The sequence below is a fragment of the Lithobates pipiens genome, unplaced genomic scaffold (genome assembly GCF_037356315.1).
Source record: "Lithobates pipiens isolate NorthernLeopardFrog02 unplaced genomic scaffold, aLitPip1_a1.2 Scaffold_18, whole genome shotgun sequence".
Classification (NCBI taxonomy): domain Eukaryota; kingdom Metazoa; phylum Chordata; class Amphibia; order Anura; family Ranidae; genus Lithobates; species Lithobates pipiens.
Window position 1 is genome coordinate 336,754,330 of NW_027507758.1, and position 18,348 is coordinate 336,772,677.

Consider the following 18,348-nt stretch of genomic DNA (forward strand, 5'->3'; position numbering starts at 1 on the left):
AGCAGTTTAGGGTTCCAATAAAACGCTTTGCTAGCGGGATCAGCCCAGATACCTGCTAGCACCTGCGTTTTGCCCCTCCGCCCGTACTCGGGAGAAGCAGCAGAATTTATTTTGGGGTGTAATTTGACTTATGCCCATAGCATGTGTGAGCAATATATCATTTAGTGACAACTTTGTGCAAAAAAAAAAAAAATTGTATCATTCCTGCAACTTGTGGCAAAATATAAAATATTTTATGGACTCAACATGCCTCTCAGTAAATAGCTTGGGGTGTCTACTTTCCAAAATGGGGTAATTTGGGGGGGGGGGGGGTTTGTGCTATTTTGGCATTTTATGGCCTTCAAAACTGTGATAGGTAGTGAGGAGTGAAATCAAAAATGTGCACCCTTAGAAATCCTGAAGGCAGTGATTGCATTTCGGGGTGCCATACGCGGCTAGACTCCCAAAAAGTCCCACATATGTGGTATCCCCGTACTCAGGAGAAGCAGCAGAATATATTTTGGGGTGCAATTCCACATATAACTATGGCATGTGTGAGCAATATATCATTTAGTGACAACTTTTTGTAAACTTTTTTTTTTTTTGTGTCATTATTCAATCACTTGGGACAAAAAAAAAAAAAAAATTCAATGGGCTCAACATGCCCATCGGCAATTTCCTTGGGGTGTCTACTTTCCAAAATGGGGTCATTGGGGGGAGGGGGGGGGGGGTTTGTACTGCCCTGCCATTTTAGCACCTTAAGCAATGAGATAGGCAGCCATAAATTAAAAGCTGTGTAAATTCCAGAAAAGTTTGTAGACGCTATAACTTTTGCTCAAACAAATATACGCTTATTGACATTTTTTTACTAAAGACATGTGGCTGAATAAATTTTGCCCTAAATGTATGACTAAAATTGAGTTTATTCGATTTTTCTAATAACAAAAAGTAGAAAATATATTTTTTTCTCAAAATTTTCGGTCTTTTTCCATTTATATCACAAAAAATAAAAATCGCAGAGGCAATCCATCAAAAGAAAGCTCTATTTGTGGGAAGAAAAGGACGCAAATTTCGTTTGGGTACAACATTGCATGACCGCGCAATTACCAGTTAAAGCAGTGCAGTGCGAAATTGTAAAAAGACCTCTGGTCCTTAGGCTGAAAACTGGTCCGGGGCTAAAGTGGTTAAAGCGGGAGTCCGCCGGAACTCCGCATTTTTTTTTTTTTAAAAGCCAGCAGCTACAAATACTGCAGATGCTGACTTTTAAAATAGTGACACTTACCTGTCCAGCGCGCCCGCGATGTCGGCACCCGAAGCCGATCTCTCGATCGTCTCTCGGGTGCTGCCGCCGCCATCTTGGGTATGGGAATCAGGAAATGGAGCCTTTCGGCTTCATTTCCCGGTTCCCTACTGCGCATGCGCGAGTTGCGCTGCGCAATAAGGATGGGCCCGCTGCCTCTGGGATCTGTGTGTTTCCCAGCAGGCAGCGGGGCACTTTCGGAAAGGGGCGTAATCTACGCCCCTTTCCGCAGAGAGCTATCCCGGAAGTGGGTGCAGATACCTGTACTGTACAGGTACCTGCACCCCCCTCCCCCCTGAAAGGTGCCAATTGTGGCGCCGGAGGGGGGGAGGGTTCCGATGAGCGGAAGGTCCACTTTAGGGTGGACCTCCGCTTTAAGGACCGAAGGATTTGCTGCCTTAATGACCAGGCCACAACGATACGGCACTGCATTGGTTTAAGGGACAATTGCACGGTCGTGCAACGTTATACCCAAACAAAATTAAAGTACTTTTTTCCCCATAAACAGAGCTTTCTTTTGGTGGTATTTGATTGTCTCAGCGGTTTTTATTGTTTGCGCTATAAACAGAAAAAGAGCGAAATTTTGAAAGAAAACCAATATTTTTTTACTTTTTGCTATAATAAATATCCCAAAATTTAAAAAAAACAAAAAAAAAGTGTCATCAGTTTAGGCCAATATGTATTCTTTCTACATAGTTTTGGTTAAAAAAAAAAATCAAAATAAGCGTATATATATTGGTTGGCGCAAAAGTTATAGCGTCTACAAAATATGGGCTAGATTTATGTCATTTTTATGATTTTTTTTCTTTTAGTAATGGCGGCGATCTGCGATTTTTAGCGGGATTGCGACATTGAGGTGGACAAATCTGCAACTTTTTTTTAGGACCATTGACATTTATACAATGATCAGAGCTATAAATAGCCACTGATTACTGTATAAATGTCACTGGCAGGGAAGGGAGTAACACTAGGGGGCGATCAAGGGGTTAAGTGTTCCCTAGGGAGGTGTTTCTAACTGTGGGGGAAATATACTGAGTGGAGGAGGAGAGAGATCGCTGTTGCTGATCACTATGAACAGCACATCTGGCTCTCCTCCCCTGTCAGGATGGGGATCTGATGGCCGGAGGACATTGAGGCCACCGGCCACATGCAATGGATCCAGTGTCGCAGGCGCACCCCCAACGCTCTTAAAGCGGCTGATGTACACCTACGGTGATTTGCACAGCCGTGCCAAATTGTCGCAGTATAATGACGGTGGCTGGTCGGCAAGTGGTTAAAGGTTATGTCGATCCTAACAATAAAATTCTCTTCATTGTTCTCTTCAGGTCTGTTATATATAAAGCTGAAAGTGTTTTGTTGTATTGGTTTAAGAATTGCAAAATTACTTGTAGATCTTGCCAGAATCCTGTGAAATAATAACTTCTTTACTAAATGCCTGCATTGCATCCTCAATAATTATATTATTATAGATATCTTTTAAAGCGGAGTTCCACCCAAAAGTTGTTTTGACAGGTACCCAGCTCCCACTTCTGTTCCAGGCTGCCTAGGCGACTCCTCCTCTCCTCCTAGGCGGCCCCTCCCTGCCTGTAATCTTCCGAGACATATCACAGGTCCCAGAAGATTGCATGGCCATTCATGTCACACAGTGCGACTCGCGCATGCACAGTGCACATCCAGCTGAAGCCACAAGCTGTCACAGTCGTGTGCCCACAGTAGAAATGTCGGCACCGCGGACAGGGGGGTGAGAGGAGCAAGGTGCCCCATCGCTTATCTGTCCCACGGCCCAGCGTGTGCTTATTAAGTCAGCAGCTACACTTTTTGTAGCAGCTGACTTTCGATAGAGACAGAACTGGGTGGAACTCCGCTTTAAGGACTACAAAACCCCATTCTTCTATTTTATGAAGAGGAGGAGATGGGGGATGTTTCTGTAATTCTGTCCTGTGTCTGTTGTCCTGATATAGTAGGGTGAGTGGACCTTATCACCCTTGGATAGAAGGTGTGTTACTGGCAGATTCATCAATTGAAGATAAAGGAAAAAACTAGAAGACACCTAATGCAACCAGCACAACTAAGTACTGGTGAGCTGCATTATATTTGTTATTTGTTTCAGATGTGTATTGAAAAAAAAATGACTTGGCTAGACTTATGCCACATACACACCTATCAGACTATCCGGCGGACTTAGTCTGGAGGACAAACCGCCGGACTTTCTGAACGAGCTACCTGCCCACACACAGTACTTTTGCGGCGGACTAAGTCTGCCGGACTATCCGCCGTACTTTTCAAATGAACGGACTCGCCCACACACACACACACACACACACACACACACACACACACACACACACACACACACACACACACACACACACACACACACACACACACGTCGAAGAAGAAGAAAGCCGGGCTCCTCCGCTAGTAAAAGAGTAAGCAGAAGATAGCGGAGGAGTCCGGCGAGAAGACCCCCGAAGACGGAAGAAGACGCCCGGAGCTGTGCAATAAACTATTTTAACCCCTTCCCCAAGGCACCCCCCATGTTGAGGGCACGCGGCCTGGTACGGCTCAGGAGGGGGGGGGGTGCTCGCTCGTCCCCACCCTCTTTTCTGGCCGGCCGGGTAGCGTGCTCGGATAAGGGTCTGGTATGGATCTGGGGGGGATCCCCACGCCGTTTTTTTTCGGCGTAGGGGGTTCTCCTTAGAATCCATACCAGACCTAAGGGCCTTTTTTTTAAATAAATTTGGTGTGGAGTTCCCTCTTGAGAGCTGATAATTCTGTGAGAGTCGCCTCCGTATAGACGGAGATCCGACTTGTAGGCGACCTCCATTGAAATCAATGGGTACCAGTCGCCTACAAGTCAGATTGAAGTAGTACAGGAACCGTTTCTGAAGTCAGAGCCACTTCAGTAGTGTGCATTAAGACGGCTCTCATTCACTTACATTGATTTTTACATGTTGTCCGACCTGAGGCGACTAGGGGCAACCTGAAGTCGGATCTGAGTCGCCCCTGTGTGAACCGGCTCATAGGCTTTAAAAAAAAATACCATTATGTAAAAAAAAAACATTACATATAAGCTGAAGGTACAAAAAAAAAAAAAACAGTTCCCGCCTCTGGTTGAACAGGGTTGGAGGGGGCCTCCTCAAATGGATTAATACATCTGAAATGCATAAAAGGCTATACTTGTTTCATGGCTTTTTAATTTACCAAAGTTTTTATTGAAAGTTAATCAAATAAAATATTGAGTGCAATTCATATAATTACACAAAAAACATACCATTAAAAAAAATGAATGCTAACTATTAGTGCACTTTCAAAATTTCTTTAACGTACCTCTAATACAAATACATTTTACTTTGTTATTTTAAAAAATAAGGGAGCGCACCTGCAACTAACAGGATGGGAGGTTTGTCTGGGTGCAATTCCATCTGACGAGCAATCCATGTGCCATCAAAGTGTGCATACCACCAACCCTTCTTCTTGTTCTGAGGCTCCTTGTACTGGTCAGCAGGACGAATAAATGGAATACGGAAGTAACGTTGTTGCCTGTTTACTTCAATCTCCTGTTGCCTGGCAGGCAGCTGTACAACTGGATTCTGTTGGGCTACATACAAACAAAAATTATTCATCAAAAATGTAAAATTTCATTTTTTTTATTGCCTCCAGTCATATAACAATTGAGCTACATGCATAGTGGTGACATAATTTTTTTTTTAATATAGCTGTACCAAAATGATGCCTAATGAAGGGCTTTTCAGTTGACCTAGCTCAGGGGTGTCCAAACTTTTTTCAAAGAGGGCCAGATTTGACAAAAGTGAACATGCGTGCCGACCATTTTTGCCTGACTTTCTTTGAACCATTAAAATTCGGTCTGTGTGCTAGTTCGAGCACTAATACACTGCCCAACAAGAATTCTCTTGCCTTTGTGGCTGTGTGTGGTGAAGAGATGAGCTTAGGCATGTTATTTGGATATACCGTCTTTTTCGGCTTATAACACGCACCTTCACTTTAAGAGGAAAAGAAATCTTAAATTTTAAAGAAAGAACTGAAGCAAAATAAGGGTCAGTGCCCATCAATGCAGCCTAACCAGTGCCCATCTGCAGCACCCACATTGTCCTGAATGGAGCACCCACATTGTCCTGAATGCAGCAGCGCCCACATCGTTCTGAATGCAGCAGCGCCCACATTGCCCTGAATGCAGCAGCGCCCACCTTGCCCTGAACGCAGCAGCGCCCACATTGCCCTGAATGCAGCAGCGCCCACATTGCCCTGAATGCAGCAGCACCCACCTTGCCCTGAATGCAGCAGAGCCCACATTGCCCTGAATGCAGCAGAGCCCACATTGCCCTGAATGCAGCAGAGCCCACATTGCCCTGAATGCAGCAGAGCCCACATTGCCCTGAATGCAGCAGAACTCACATTGTCCTGAATGCAGCAGAACCCACATTGCCCTGAATGCAGCAGAACCCACATTGTCCTGAATGCAGCAGAACCCACATGGGTTCTGCTGCAGGGAGGGGGACGGGATGAGTGCCGACAGACATACAGGAGAAACTCCTGTTTCCTCAGCGGCCTCTTTAATGCAAAGTCCCACCTCCTGTGAAGGACAGAACAGTTGTCCAATGGCAGCCCAGGAGACGGGACTTCCTTTTACAGAGGAAATTCTCTTCCTGTAGGTACGGCGCTCATCCCGCCGCCTCCAAGGCAGCCAGCTAGTATATCTTTTGTGGCCCCTGGTGCTCGGGGATGCGTTGGGGGCCACAAAAGATATACAAAAGATATACATGTCAAAATTACCAGGCGGGCCGCCTGAAACCGGATTGCCAATTGCGGCCCGTGGACCGGACTCTGGACATGCCTGACCTAGCTGCTCATCATAATCTCAGCGAGTACTGTATGCCATATCGGCGCCCTTGAAACCTTACTATGCAGTGGAACAATGCAATATCTTCCGCTGATGATTAAAATGTGACAGGGTTGTATGCAGGGTGGATTAAATAATAGCCCTACTATTTTACATTGGCCACTAGAGCATAAATAGGCATATGATTGGTTCAGTGTACCATTGCAAAGTGAGGAATCAACCCCACGTTATTGAATGTTCTTATGCAAAGAAATCCTGCATGTTGTACAACTTAATATAGATGTTTACAGACCCGTTACAGCAGTACAAAGATAACTGATGCACTTAGGTCAATGACATAAGACTGCTGATTGGTTAATGCATTTTTTTTTTTATAAGTCAGTCCGTATAGGGATCCTTTTCATTGACTAACAGAGATACTGACTGCAGGCCTGGTGTACATTCGATCCATCCTACCTAGAGCATAAAATGACATAAAAATTCTCCATTAGCTATACTACGTGCCTAGTTTCCTAATGGCCATCGATACTGCATTAGAAATTCATACAGGATAATGGGCCTGTATTGCTTTTTGTCCATTCTGCAGTATTATTGCCTAGAGCTAAAGTTTGTCATATTATGTAGCATTTACTTTATTATAGCGCTTGGCTTTCAAGTCTAAATTTGAAAAATGGTGTACTTTTAAAAAGGATGAAATTATATTACATGGCTCAGTACTTTCCCTTATATTTGCTGAAATAATATGAAGCTCAATTAGACCTTTAAGAATTATGTGAGCTAGGTCTGAGTTTTTACAGAAGGGAATGGGTAAATATTCAGGAATCATTTGCAGGTAAGCCGTCTGTAGCAGGCACCCTAGGCTTTATTTTCATGAATGTTTTGCATAATGTTATAACAATTCTATGACACCACTGCAATTATAGTTGCAAATAAGTTTAAAATGCTTGCAGATCTATTCTCTCATGCTGAAGGGAAAATAGGTGTGTTGAAGTTTCTTACCAACTACCTTTCATTTTTAAAGAGCAACTCTACTTTTGTTGAGAAAAAAAAACTAGGTTAAACTTTGGAACAGAGTTCTGCCCGTTTTTGTTCTTAAAAAAAAAAAGCTGAATTGGCATACCGATTCCTGAAGGGGAGTGTCTCTGTTCAATATAATCAGAAGCACTTGCAGTTTCTAACTAAATGAATACAAGCTGACCATTGTAAGCACCCACATTAGTGTTGAGTGCTTTTTCCCAACCCTCTAACTGCCACTTTTGCTAGACAGTTTAGTCTGTTAAAAGAAAATTGAAAAATAACAGATTTATTTCCCAGATCACCAGGTGAAAATGATGGAAAAATACCAAAAAAACAAAAACAAAAAAAAAAAATGCAGCCACCACATTTAAGACCCCTTCCACACTGTGCCGCCCCGGGTGTCAGCGGTAAAGTGGCAATATTTTTAGTGACACTTTACCGGTGCTATTCGGCCGCTAGCAGGGGTGGTTTTAACCCCCCGCTAGTGGCCGAAAGGGGTTAAATCTGCCCACAAAATGCCACCGCAGCAGCGTTTTGCCAGAAGTATAGCAGCGCTGCCCCATTGATTTCAATGGGGAGGTGTGGTGGAGGAGCTCTGAGTTCACCGCTCCTTCACTGCTCCAAAGAAACTGCTGGCAGGACTTTTTTCTGACGCCCCACCAGCGCACTGTTCTAGTGTGAAAACCCTCGGGTTTTCAGTTTTAGGGCTGTTTGCAGGCGCTATTTTTAACCCTATAGTGCCTGCAAAACGCCCCAGTATGAAAGGGATCTAAGGATTGGTATGCTGCAATATAGTAGATTTTTGGGTTTAGCTATGCTTTATATAGCAGCACAATGGCATTCAGATGCCCTTACCTGCTCTCCAAGTGCTTTTTCTGCTCTACTTAAGTGCTATTGGGAAGTCCATAACCATTGGCATATGCATATCAACTTGAGGAAGCAAAGCCCTGGGCTGGCCTGCCCCTTACCACATCTTGGGTCACACTACTGACCCCTAAAATTGATGGGTAGCTTGAATGGCAATAAGGGGGGGAGGGAGGGTGGTTAGCAGCAGGTAGGCCCTTCACTTTAATTCAAGTCAGTATAAACATATTAGAAAGCTTTAGGTTAAAGAGCTCTCCGGGATGCTTACAAAGTGCAGGTGCCTTTTTATTTAAAATCAAAAGGTTTACGTGGAAATGTCAAACTCTGCTAAGCATTTTTTTTTGCTTCTAACTGGCCCCACCCATAAATATGCTGGAAAAAAAAGGAATTTTCATAGGGTCCCCTGCCTCTATCAGGCACAAGCATTAGAAAAACGACAACCTATATGTGGTCACCTGATCCTTAGCTTTTTTTTTTTTCCATTAGGCAAGCTGTTAACATTGTTTTTCGATTCAAAAAGCAGCTTTATTGAGCATAGTAAACAGGATAGTGACAACACTGTGTAGCGCAACAGGCACTACCAACACTAACAGGTGCATTTCACATACAATTGCTTGAAATATACAGATAACTGCAAAGGGAGACACATGGGACACATAGCAATGAGAAGGCTTTAACAAGGATGTATGGTGAGGAGGGGGATGCAGTCCCCGCGAAAAATCCGTAAGTGTACCTGATTGAAACCAGCTAGCCCTCGACACTACAGGTGGAGGAGTCCTCCAACCACCTGTCCCAAATTTTATTATATTTATGGGGGCAGCCCCTGTGAGTGTACAGCAATTTCTTGTGGGGGAGAGTGACATTGATCGCTCTGATCCATTGCTGTATAGTAGGGGGACATCCTCTCAACCATGTTCTGGCGATCTGCAATCTGGCCTGAAACAAAGTCTCATGCAGAAAAATATTAAGATACTTTTCGCCGTCAGACAGCGAGAGGAGCCCGAAGAGACATTGTCTAGGGCATAGAGACACCGGGGAGCCCATGCGGTCGTGGATGAACTGGACGACCTGTGCCCAGTATCCCTGTATAATCGGGCATGCCCAAAGTAAAAGGAGGCACCCGAGGAGGCGCAGCGGGGGCAGCGGGGGTCATGGTCAGGTCTGTATTTGGCTATACGATGAGGTGTAAGATAAGACCTGTGCAGGACATAGAGGTGGGTGAGGCGGTCCGAGAGTTTAGGTGACACTATTTTGCGGTTCGCTAGAGCTTCGTCCCAATCTTCATCCGACACCGCTCCAAGATCACCCTCCCACCGAGAATGGACCTGAGAGGCCACGGCCGAGGCAGTGGGAGCCAGAAGGTAGGTATACAGCCGTGAAATTAACTGTGCATGTTCGGAAACCCAGCACTAGGTCAACCAACGCCGGAGTTCCGATTCTCGGGATACGATTGGTAAACTGGGTGTGGAGCGCGTGCCGGAGTTGAAGATAACGGAATAGCATGTAATTGGGTAGGTCGAATTCGTCCTTAAGGTCCTGGAACAATTTAACCATCCCGTTGGAGACTACCTGTGAGAGATAGATGACCCCCCTGTTTGCCCACAGCCCGGGATCCGGGATGAGGGCAAGATCTGGCATATCAGAATTATTCCAGAGGGGCGTGTGAGAGTGGGGGGAAGGGGTCTGACCCAGCCGTGTTGCAAGGTGCCAGATTTTACAATGGTGAGAAAGCATGGGGTGCCTGTCCCTTGGAGCGGGTGGGAGGGGGAAGTTGCAAAACAAAAGTTGAAAAGGGTGAGTTAGCGGGCCTGGGATCTGTGAGCATACCAAGGCAGTGTATCGGGTTCTGTCCGTGTGGTGGAAATGGAAAAAGTGGGAGAGTTGTGACGCGATATAATAGAGGAAAAGGTCTGGCAGGGCGGTCCCGCCAGAATCCGACGGGCATTTTAAAACCCGCCACGGCAACTTGTGTCGGGACGAGCCCCAAATAAACGTGTTAAGGATCGATTCCAGAGATTTAAATACGCGGAGGGGGATGCGTATTGGTGACTGCCAAAAAACATATAGAAGCTTGGGGAGGAGTATCATCTTGACTAAATTTATTCGGCCCATCACCCCCAGGGGGAGACGGGACCATATTTGCGTTTTAGATTTTAGGGTGTCAAATAGGGGCTCGACATTGAGGGCAAGGTAGTCTGGGAGGGACCTGGAGACGTGCACTCCAAGGTATTTAATGGTACTTGCCCTAGCAAGCGGGAGAGCCGCCTGCTCGGCGGTGGGAGGCCCCAAGTCTAACGGTAGTATTTGGGACTTGGTCCAATTAATCTGAAGCCCAGAGAAGGCTCCAAAGGCCGTGATGGTTCGCAGGGCCGCCTGCAATGAGGGGCCAGCATCCGCCAAATAAAGGAGCATATCGTCCGCGTAGAGACTGACCACCTCATGCAGGTTACCGCAGCGAAAACCCCGGATGTCAGGGTGGGTCCTGAGGGCCATGGTCAGGGGCTCCACCGCCAAAGCATAAAGGAGCGGCGAGATGGGGCAGCCCTGACGTGTCCCCCGGGAGAGTGAGAAGGAAGGGGAGACCCAACCATTTACCTGGATACGCGCCATGGGGGCGTAATAAAGTAGCTGGAGCCATTTAATAAAGTTGGGACCTATTCCGAATCTGCGCAGGCATTCCCAGAGGTAACGCCACTCGACGGTATCAAACGTCTTGGCGGCGTCCAGGCTGACAATCACCCTGGAGCCAATGTCAGAGTGTTGGGCCTGGAGGTTCATGTGGAGCCTCCGAAGGTTGAAAGCCGTGTTCCTCTAGGGCATAAACCCGGTCTGGTCGGGGTGTATCAGGGAGTGGATTACTTTGTTTAGGCGTAGGGCAAGGATTTTGGCCAAAATCTTTACATCTAATTGGATGGGATATGGGTCTGTATGACTCGGGGAGCATCGGGTCCTTGCCCGGCTTAGGTATGAGGACTATTAGGGCTTCACCCATGGATCTAGGGAGGGTGGCAGAATCAAATATGTGCGAGAATAATTTGGTCAGTTGGGGGATCAGGGTCTCACTAAACTGGGCATAGAACTCCAAGGGCAGGCCGTCGGAACCCGGGGCCTTGGAAGTAGGGAGTAGTGACAGGGCCTCCGCTACACAGTCAGAGGTGATGGGCGCTTCGAGTTGGAGTTTTTGCATGGGCGTGAGGGAGGGGAAGGGAACAGTACCAAGGACCGCTTCGAGCTCATCCTGGGTGTACTGTGCGGCGGAGGAGTACAGGCCCGAGTAGAAGGACCCAAACTCCTCCGCCACCATGTCGGGATCAGTGATGACACTCCCACTGGCGTTCCTAAGGGACACCACCACCGGGGGCCGGTGATCCAGATGGGCCATGTAGGCCAGTAATTTGCCCGTGCGCTCCCCGAATTCAAACAAGCGTTGTTTAGCGTAGAAAATGCCTTGTCTAGCCTTTTCGTGGTGGAGTTGGTCTGTGACCCTGGCCTGCAGCCTCATCAGGGAGGCATTAGCCTCTGACGGGTCAGCCTGAAATGCCAGTTCAAGGGCATGCAGACGCTCCTCCGCTTGTCCAAGTAGGCGTTTAGAGGAAGCCTTGTGCCTGGAGATGCGTGAGGTGAGAATCATGCGGGCATGTACCTTGAAGGCCTCCCAGACAGAGCCGTACGAGGCGGAGCCAGCGTTGGTGTGGGAAAAAATGGTCCCACTCACGCTGGACGGAGTCCAGGTCCAGCAGGACAGTGAGCCAGAAGGGATTAAGTTTCCAACCGCGGGGCCCAGGGAGGTTCGGCAGATGCAACCGGACCCAATAGGGGGAGTGGTCGGAGAGCACCCTGGCCTCAAACCCCACGTCCAGGAGGTGGGGAAGGAGAGGGGGCGAGATAAGGATCAGGTCTATGCGGGACATGGCAGAGCGGGAGGGAGTAAAACAAGAATAATGTGCTAACGAGGGATGTCTGTGTCTCCATGTGTTCGTAAGGGCAAATTCCGCTAGAAACCTCCCAAACCTAGTGACACCCAGGGACGGGGGTGAGGAGGCCAGAGGGCTCAACCTATCCAGTAGGGGGTTTATAACCAAGTTGAAATCCCCTGCCCAAACAGCAGGCACCGAGGGGTACCGGGCCATAAATGTAATACCCTGCTGCAACACGGTAAAGGTAAATGGTGGGGGGATGTAAAAAGCAAGGATAAGGAGCTCCAGACCTCCAATAGTGGCGTGCAGAAATAAGAAGCGGCCCTGGGGGTCCGATTGCAGGTCATGCAGCTGAAACTGAGCTGTTTTAGCGATCAAGACCGCCACACCCCGGGAGTTCGAGGCGTGGGGGGCCTGATAGAGCCAGCCCACCCACGGTTTCTTAAGACACATCTGTTTTTGTCCCACTAGGTGAGTTTCAACCAGGATTGAGACCTCTGCCCGTTGAGACTTAACATGGGACAGGACCGCAGCCCGCTTAGCTATATCTCCCAGACCCCTAACGTTCCACGTCAAAATCTTAAGGGACGCCATAATGCATGTGAGGGGCGCGTGCACCTGCAGATCCCTCCATTTCCACCAGCATTGGTATACATATTAAGAACCTCATGCCCGGCAGGTGCATGTCCCGCCCCAGCAGCCCGGGCCGCCGGGACCCCCCGGGAGGGCCGCTGTTAACATTGTTAACATGCTTTCTAACCTTCACCTGCCTAAATGCAGACTAACGTTTTAACAAAACTCTTGTGACACCACACAATCACTTTTGTGACTGTGTTACAGGGCTGGCAATCAGAGGAATGCCATAGCTTGGTGGTAACAAACAGCCATCTATCAGAAAATGCTAGAAGACAAAAAAGGGGCAAAATAGGTGGAGTTTTTTGGTCTTGGAGTGCATGTTATGTGCCCCCACAATGCAAAGACGATAGGGTATTATTGATTGTATTTGTGATTTCAACAACTGTTTTTAAATATCTTGCATTTTTTTTTTTTTTTATAATGGCTTAGCTAAACTTTTGTCAAAGTGTACATTCATAGGATTAGTTGTTTTCTAAAATTGTTCGGTTGTTTGTCACTTTTTATGGTGACAAAAAACATAAAAAAAATTTAATCTTGTAGATAGTGTGGGCTTACAATGCTCCTATAGCAGACAATTTACTGAGTCACACTGTACGGGGGTGGGGTGTCAAATGTGTGCACAAATATCTAGTGTACTTTTCTGTACCCAAGACCTACAACTTGTCTACCCCCACCCTACAGTAAGGGGAAAACAAACTAAAAAAAAAAAAATTACACAATTATATTGGTGATAGAAGCTGCTGTCATGGCATTTACTAATGTGTTTCAATGTCATGTGGGCCTAAAGTTCACCAGCTGTTTGTCAAAATGCTTTTTCGAGAATGCTAAATGAGTTTAATTTCAGCATTTTTAGTTAATCAAAACATAGTACAGAAAAGAAAACCATATCGAGCATATCGTTTTAAGCTGAATAAAGAACCATATAGACTCATCTGCTGTAAATCTGGGAGAGGTAGGTAACAATTTCTCAAGCCACGTGATCGTGATTTAGGAAAACACTCAATGTTTATTACAAGCAAATAGTTAACCAATTAATTAATCAAGTATTTGAAAACACTACACTGTCAACACCAAGCATATATAGACAGGAAATGCAATGTGAATGGTGTATGGGGAGATTTACTAAAACCCGAACACTCAGAATCTGGTGCAGTTCTGCATTGTAGTAAATCAGCTTCTAACTTCAGCTTGTTCAATTAAGCTTTGACAATAAACTGCACCAGATTTTGCACACTCTGCTTTTAGCAAATACCCCACTTTGTGTTTTCTTTTCTATTTTAACATTTCCAAACCCAAGAGCAGCAATGTATTCTTAACATGACACAAGACTACTTAATCATAAAGGAAAGAGAAAGGAAAATAACGTGCAAACAGCAGTTTGCAGCACCAACCAGCGAGAAAAGAAACCTTTACATACTGGCAATGACCCAGTAATTGGTTTAGGTTAGAGCAGTGCACACATCATCACTGTTCCTTACAGCAAAGCTTTCATGTAGCTGATGATGTATAGCAATGTATAGCACCACACCAAGATAGTTAGAGAATTATACAGAGCGGCACCATATTACAGCTTCTCACTCCTCAAGCACTTTGCTACAGGTATGTCAGTCAGTATAAAACCTTTCCATGCAAAACAAATTTAGGCTTATTAGAGTGGGAAAAAAAAACCTGTTGTAATAGTATATGGGTTTAGAGCAAAGCATTAAACATGGTTTAGGAACTTGGTAAGTGGGTAACTAATGTGTGTCTATGTAAATTATTTAACTGTTAAATATTCTGAAATAATTTTAAGACCCTGTCACCACCTTAATCACTTCCCGCCTGTACGATGTCATAGGATGTTGTGGATTTTTAGTGGGGATATCTGAATGATGTCTGCACCTGCACCTTTTTCTGCCGGTGACTCTCTGCATCGTAAAAACATTCATAGCAGCAGTTCAGCCACTTGTTTTTAAAGGGGGTGGAAGGGGACGTCCCCCCTCTCTCCTGCCACCGTCCGGTGCTTCTACTAGTTCGCCCATGTGATCGACAAGCTGGAGCGTAAACCGTCCCAGCAGCGGAAGTGTACCATAGAGCTGACCGAGGACCAGATGGTCCCCAGTAATTTCTATGACCTCCAGGGGCCAGGTGCGATGTTATGATGTCACGTGCGACCTCCACAGATGTAGACACTGCCATTTCTTAGTTTTTTGTTTTGTTTCTTTTTTATCTCAGGCTTTCCAGCCTAGAGGCGAGATCTAGGTATTTATAGACCCCAGATCTCGCTGTAAAGAGGACCCGTTATGCTCTATCCCTATTACAAGAGATGTTTACATTCCTTGTAATAGGAATAAAAGTGATACATTTTTTTTCTTTAAAGGGAAAGTGTCAAAATATAAAAATAAAAGTAAAATAAACAATAAAAATAAAGCGACCACATCCCCGACCATATGTCTCCCCAGTAAGAGCAATAATTCTATCTCAAGACCTCTGTGCAAATACCACCTGACATAAAAAAGTTGCAACAACCACCATTTTATTCCCTAGGGTATATAGGTTTTGGGGGTTCTAAGTAATTTTCTAGCAAAAAAATTATGATTTTTTCATGTAGGAGAGAGGTGTCAAAACTAGCCTGGGTGTCGAATTTTAATTCGCTTGTGATGTTGTCTTTGGACCTGATAGAATATTAGACAATTTCACGAAGAGTCAATTTCCTAGAACAGCCTCTTCCCTCCTTGCAGATCATAGCCCTCTACTCTTCTAGGAGTGTCTAGTTATTCTCTGAGCTGGCCCAGCGTTTCTGACCCATTCCTCACCTCCCTACACCTCCCTCCCCTTGATGCCATGATACATATGGTACATATGGTACTTGTTTGGCTGTCACGGGGTTAAACCGCAACCTCGGGTAACAAGAAAAATGTGTAAGATGCTATCCATGAACCTTAAGAAAGTTCACATAAAATAATATAAATCTGTAAAATTCACAGCACCCTACTTCTAGATTCTCATATGTACATATTGATGCGTTCATTTGGTCACTAGATTCTGTTCATCTATGTTAAAAACACCAAAGGGCTCACACGGTCGGTATGAGAAAACCTCATTCTTTTCTTTCTTTTCTCTACTAGTGCACGTTTAGGTAGTGCCAGCCTTAGGAGGCTCCATTACAGCCCAAGCTTATGCATGGAGGACTCACAAAAGTACATTTTGTATGTAAAGGTTTGCATGGTTTTCATAACTGTAGCAAATGTTATAAAGGTTAGTAGCATAAGGTTTAGACACCTCTCCCGCTTCCTTCTGGTTAGTCTGTTTACCATCTCCACACTTACGTTCGTTGTTCATAAATGGAGCAAAATCTGTAAATAAATATCAGTTATTTTGAATTCAACACATTACATAAAAATTAAAATGCTTTAAACTGATGTCTTCATTTAAAAATTATTAATAACAAGGTTATAAAAAAGGGTCAGCTAGAAACAAAATATTTGGAAGAAGAGCAATCGTGTAGTGCCTGCTGTTAAGTAAAATACGGTTGTGCTCATAAGTTTACACACCCTGGCAGAATTTATGATTTCTTGGCCATTTTACAGAGAATATGAATAACACAAAAACTTTTCTTTCACTCATGGTTAGTGTTTGGCTGAAGCCACTTATGATCAATCAACTGTGTTTACTCTTTTTAAATCATAATGGCAACAGAAACTACCCAAATGACCCCGATTTAAAGTTTACATATCCCAGTTCTTAATACCTTGTATTCCCCCCTTTAACATCAATGACACCTTAAAGTCTTTTGTGGTATTTGTGGGTGAGGTTTTTTATCTTCTCAGATGATGCCCATTCCTCGTGGCAAAAAGCCTCCAGTTTCTGTAAATTCTTGGGCTGTCGTCTTGCATGAACTTCCCGTTTGAGATCTCCCCAGAGCGGCTCAATGATATTGAGGTCAGGAGACTGAGATGGCCACTCCAGAATCATGACTTTATTCTGCTGCGCCAATGGCAGGTGTACTTGACCTTGTGTTTTGCATCATTGTCATGTTGGAATGTCCGAGTACGTCCCATACGCAGCTTCCTGGCTGATGAATGCAAATATTTCTCCAGTATTTTTTGATAACATACTGCATTCATCTTGCCGAAAATTTCCTGTGCCTTTTTAGCTCACACATCCCCAAAACATCAGCGATCCACCTCCGTACCCTTCATCATAGGCCTTGTTGACTTCTCTACAAATGTAGCATTTATGGTTGTTCAATGTTGGTCTCATCACTCCAAATTACTTTGTGCCAGAAGGTTTGAGGCTTTTCTCTGTGCTGTTTGGCGTATTGTAAGCGGGATACTTTGTAGCATTTGTGTAGTAATGGCTTCCTTCTGACAACTTAACCAGGCAGCCCATCTGAAACAGCCACACCACATGTTTTCAGAGGGTCCTGTATTTCACCTGAAGTTATTTGTGTTTTTTTCTTTGCATTACGAACAATTTTCCTGGCAGTTGTGGCTGAAATTTTAGTTGGTCTACCTGACAGTGGTTTCGTTTCAACAGAACCCCTCATTTTCCCCTTCTTGATTAGAGTATGAACACTGCTGATTGGCATTCTCAATTCCTTGGATATCTTTTGATATCCCTTTCCTGTTTTATACAATTCAACTACCTTTTCCCACAGATCCTTTGACAATTCTTTAGCTTTCCCCAGGACTCAGAATCCAGAAACATCAGTGAAGCATTGGATGAAAGATGCAAGGGTCTGTCAGGGGTCCAGAAATGCACTGACCTTTTATACACACACACACACACACACACACACACACACACACACACACACACACTAATTACAAGCAAACAGATCACAGGTGAGGATGGTTACCTTTAATAGCCATTCAAACCCCTTTGGGTCAACGTGTGTGCATGTTATCAGGCCAAAATCACCAGGGTATGTAAACTTTTGATCAGGGTAATTTGGGTAGTTTATGTTGCCATTATGATTTAAAAAGAGTAAATACAGTTGATTAATAATAAATGGCTTCAGCCAAACACTAACAGTGAGTGAAATAAATGTTTTTGCTATCATTCATATGCTCTGAAAAATGGCCAAGAAATCAAATTCTGCCAGGGTATGTAAAGTTATGAGCACAACTGTAGATGACAAATTCACATTAAATAAAACATCAGTCTACTTTAAATTGACTTCAGAAAGGCATATTCCTTTTTGTCCCAGTGACCATCTATGTATCTGGAAATGGTATATTAATGTTTTTTAATGCATCAGACTCAGCTAATTATAGCGATAAGGAACAAAGGGTTCAAATTTATCAAAAAATAGAACATAAATTCCCTCGGTTTCATCAACTTGAAGTTTACACAGAATTTCCCAACGACAACTATTAACTTGTAGTCCAGCTCATAATAACCTAAATGTGTTTTCAACACAGTTTATCTAATACAAATTACTACCACCCAAACTTTGATCTCGAGGGTGGAAGACTTAAACTGAACATGTCATTTAAATCCAAGAGAATAAACTAACATATCTAATAAAGTGCAAAATACCTATGCACATCTTCAGAAAGTGTGTGCTATGGGAAGAAGTTTGATTCTAGGTCAAACCTGTATAAAAAAAAATTCCTCCTCCCCTGCCCATACTTCCAACTAAAACATTTATTTAGCATTGTTAGGAATATTCCTAACTTTGCTCATTCTGGTAGGCCCACTTTTGCTAGCTTTCTTAATTTTCAAACAGTTTCCATATCAAAATATACTGGTGTTGAAAATAATTACAATAAGAACTTAACATTCTGCAT

General features: G+C 44.5%; 1 protein-coding gene across 7 annotated transcripts in view; it reads right to left on the reverse strand.

Annotated features, from left to right (window-relative positions):
* The window catches only part of MYO6 (myosin VI), a 416,768-nt gene that overhangs the window by 5,140 nt on the left and 393,280 nt on the right, over positions 1-18,348 (reverse strand). For 5 of the 7 annotated variants that reach the window (XM_077487353.1, XM_077487358.1, XM_077487357.1 and 2 more), the window contains 2 exons: positions 15,883-15,909; positions 4,662-4,880 (listed from right to left, as the gene is read on the reverse strand). In XM_077487353.1, coding sequence (XP_077343479.1) covers positions 4,662-4,880; positions 15,883-15,909 — 246 coding nt within the window. The remainder of the gene's footprint in view (positions 1-4,661; positions 4,881-15,882; positions 15,910-18,348) is intronic. The other 2 variants (XM_077487359.1, XM_077487355.1) reach the window with 1 other exon arrangement.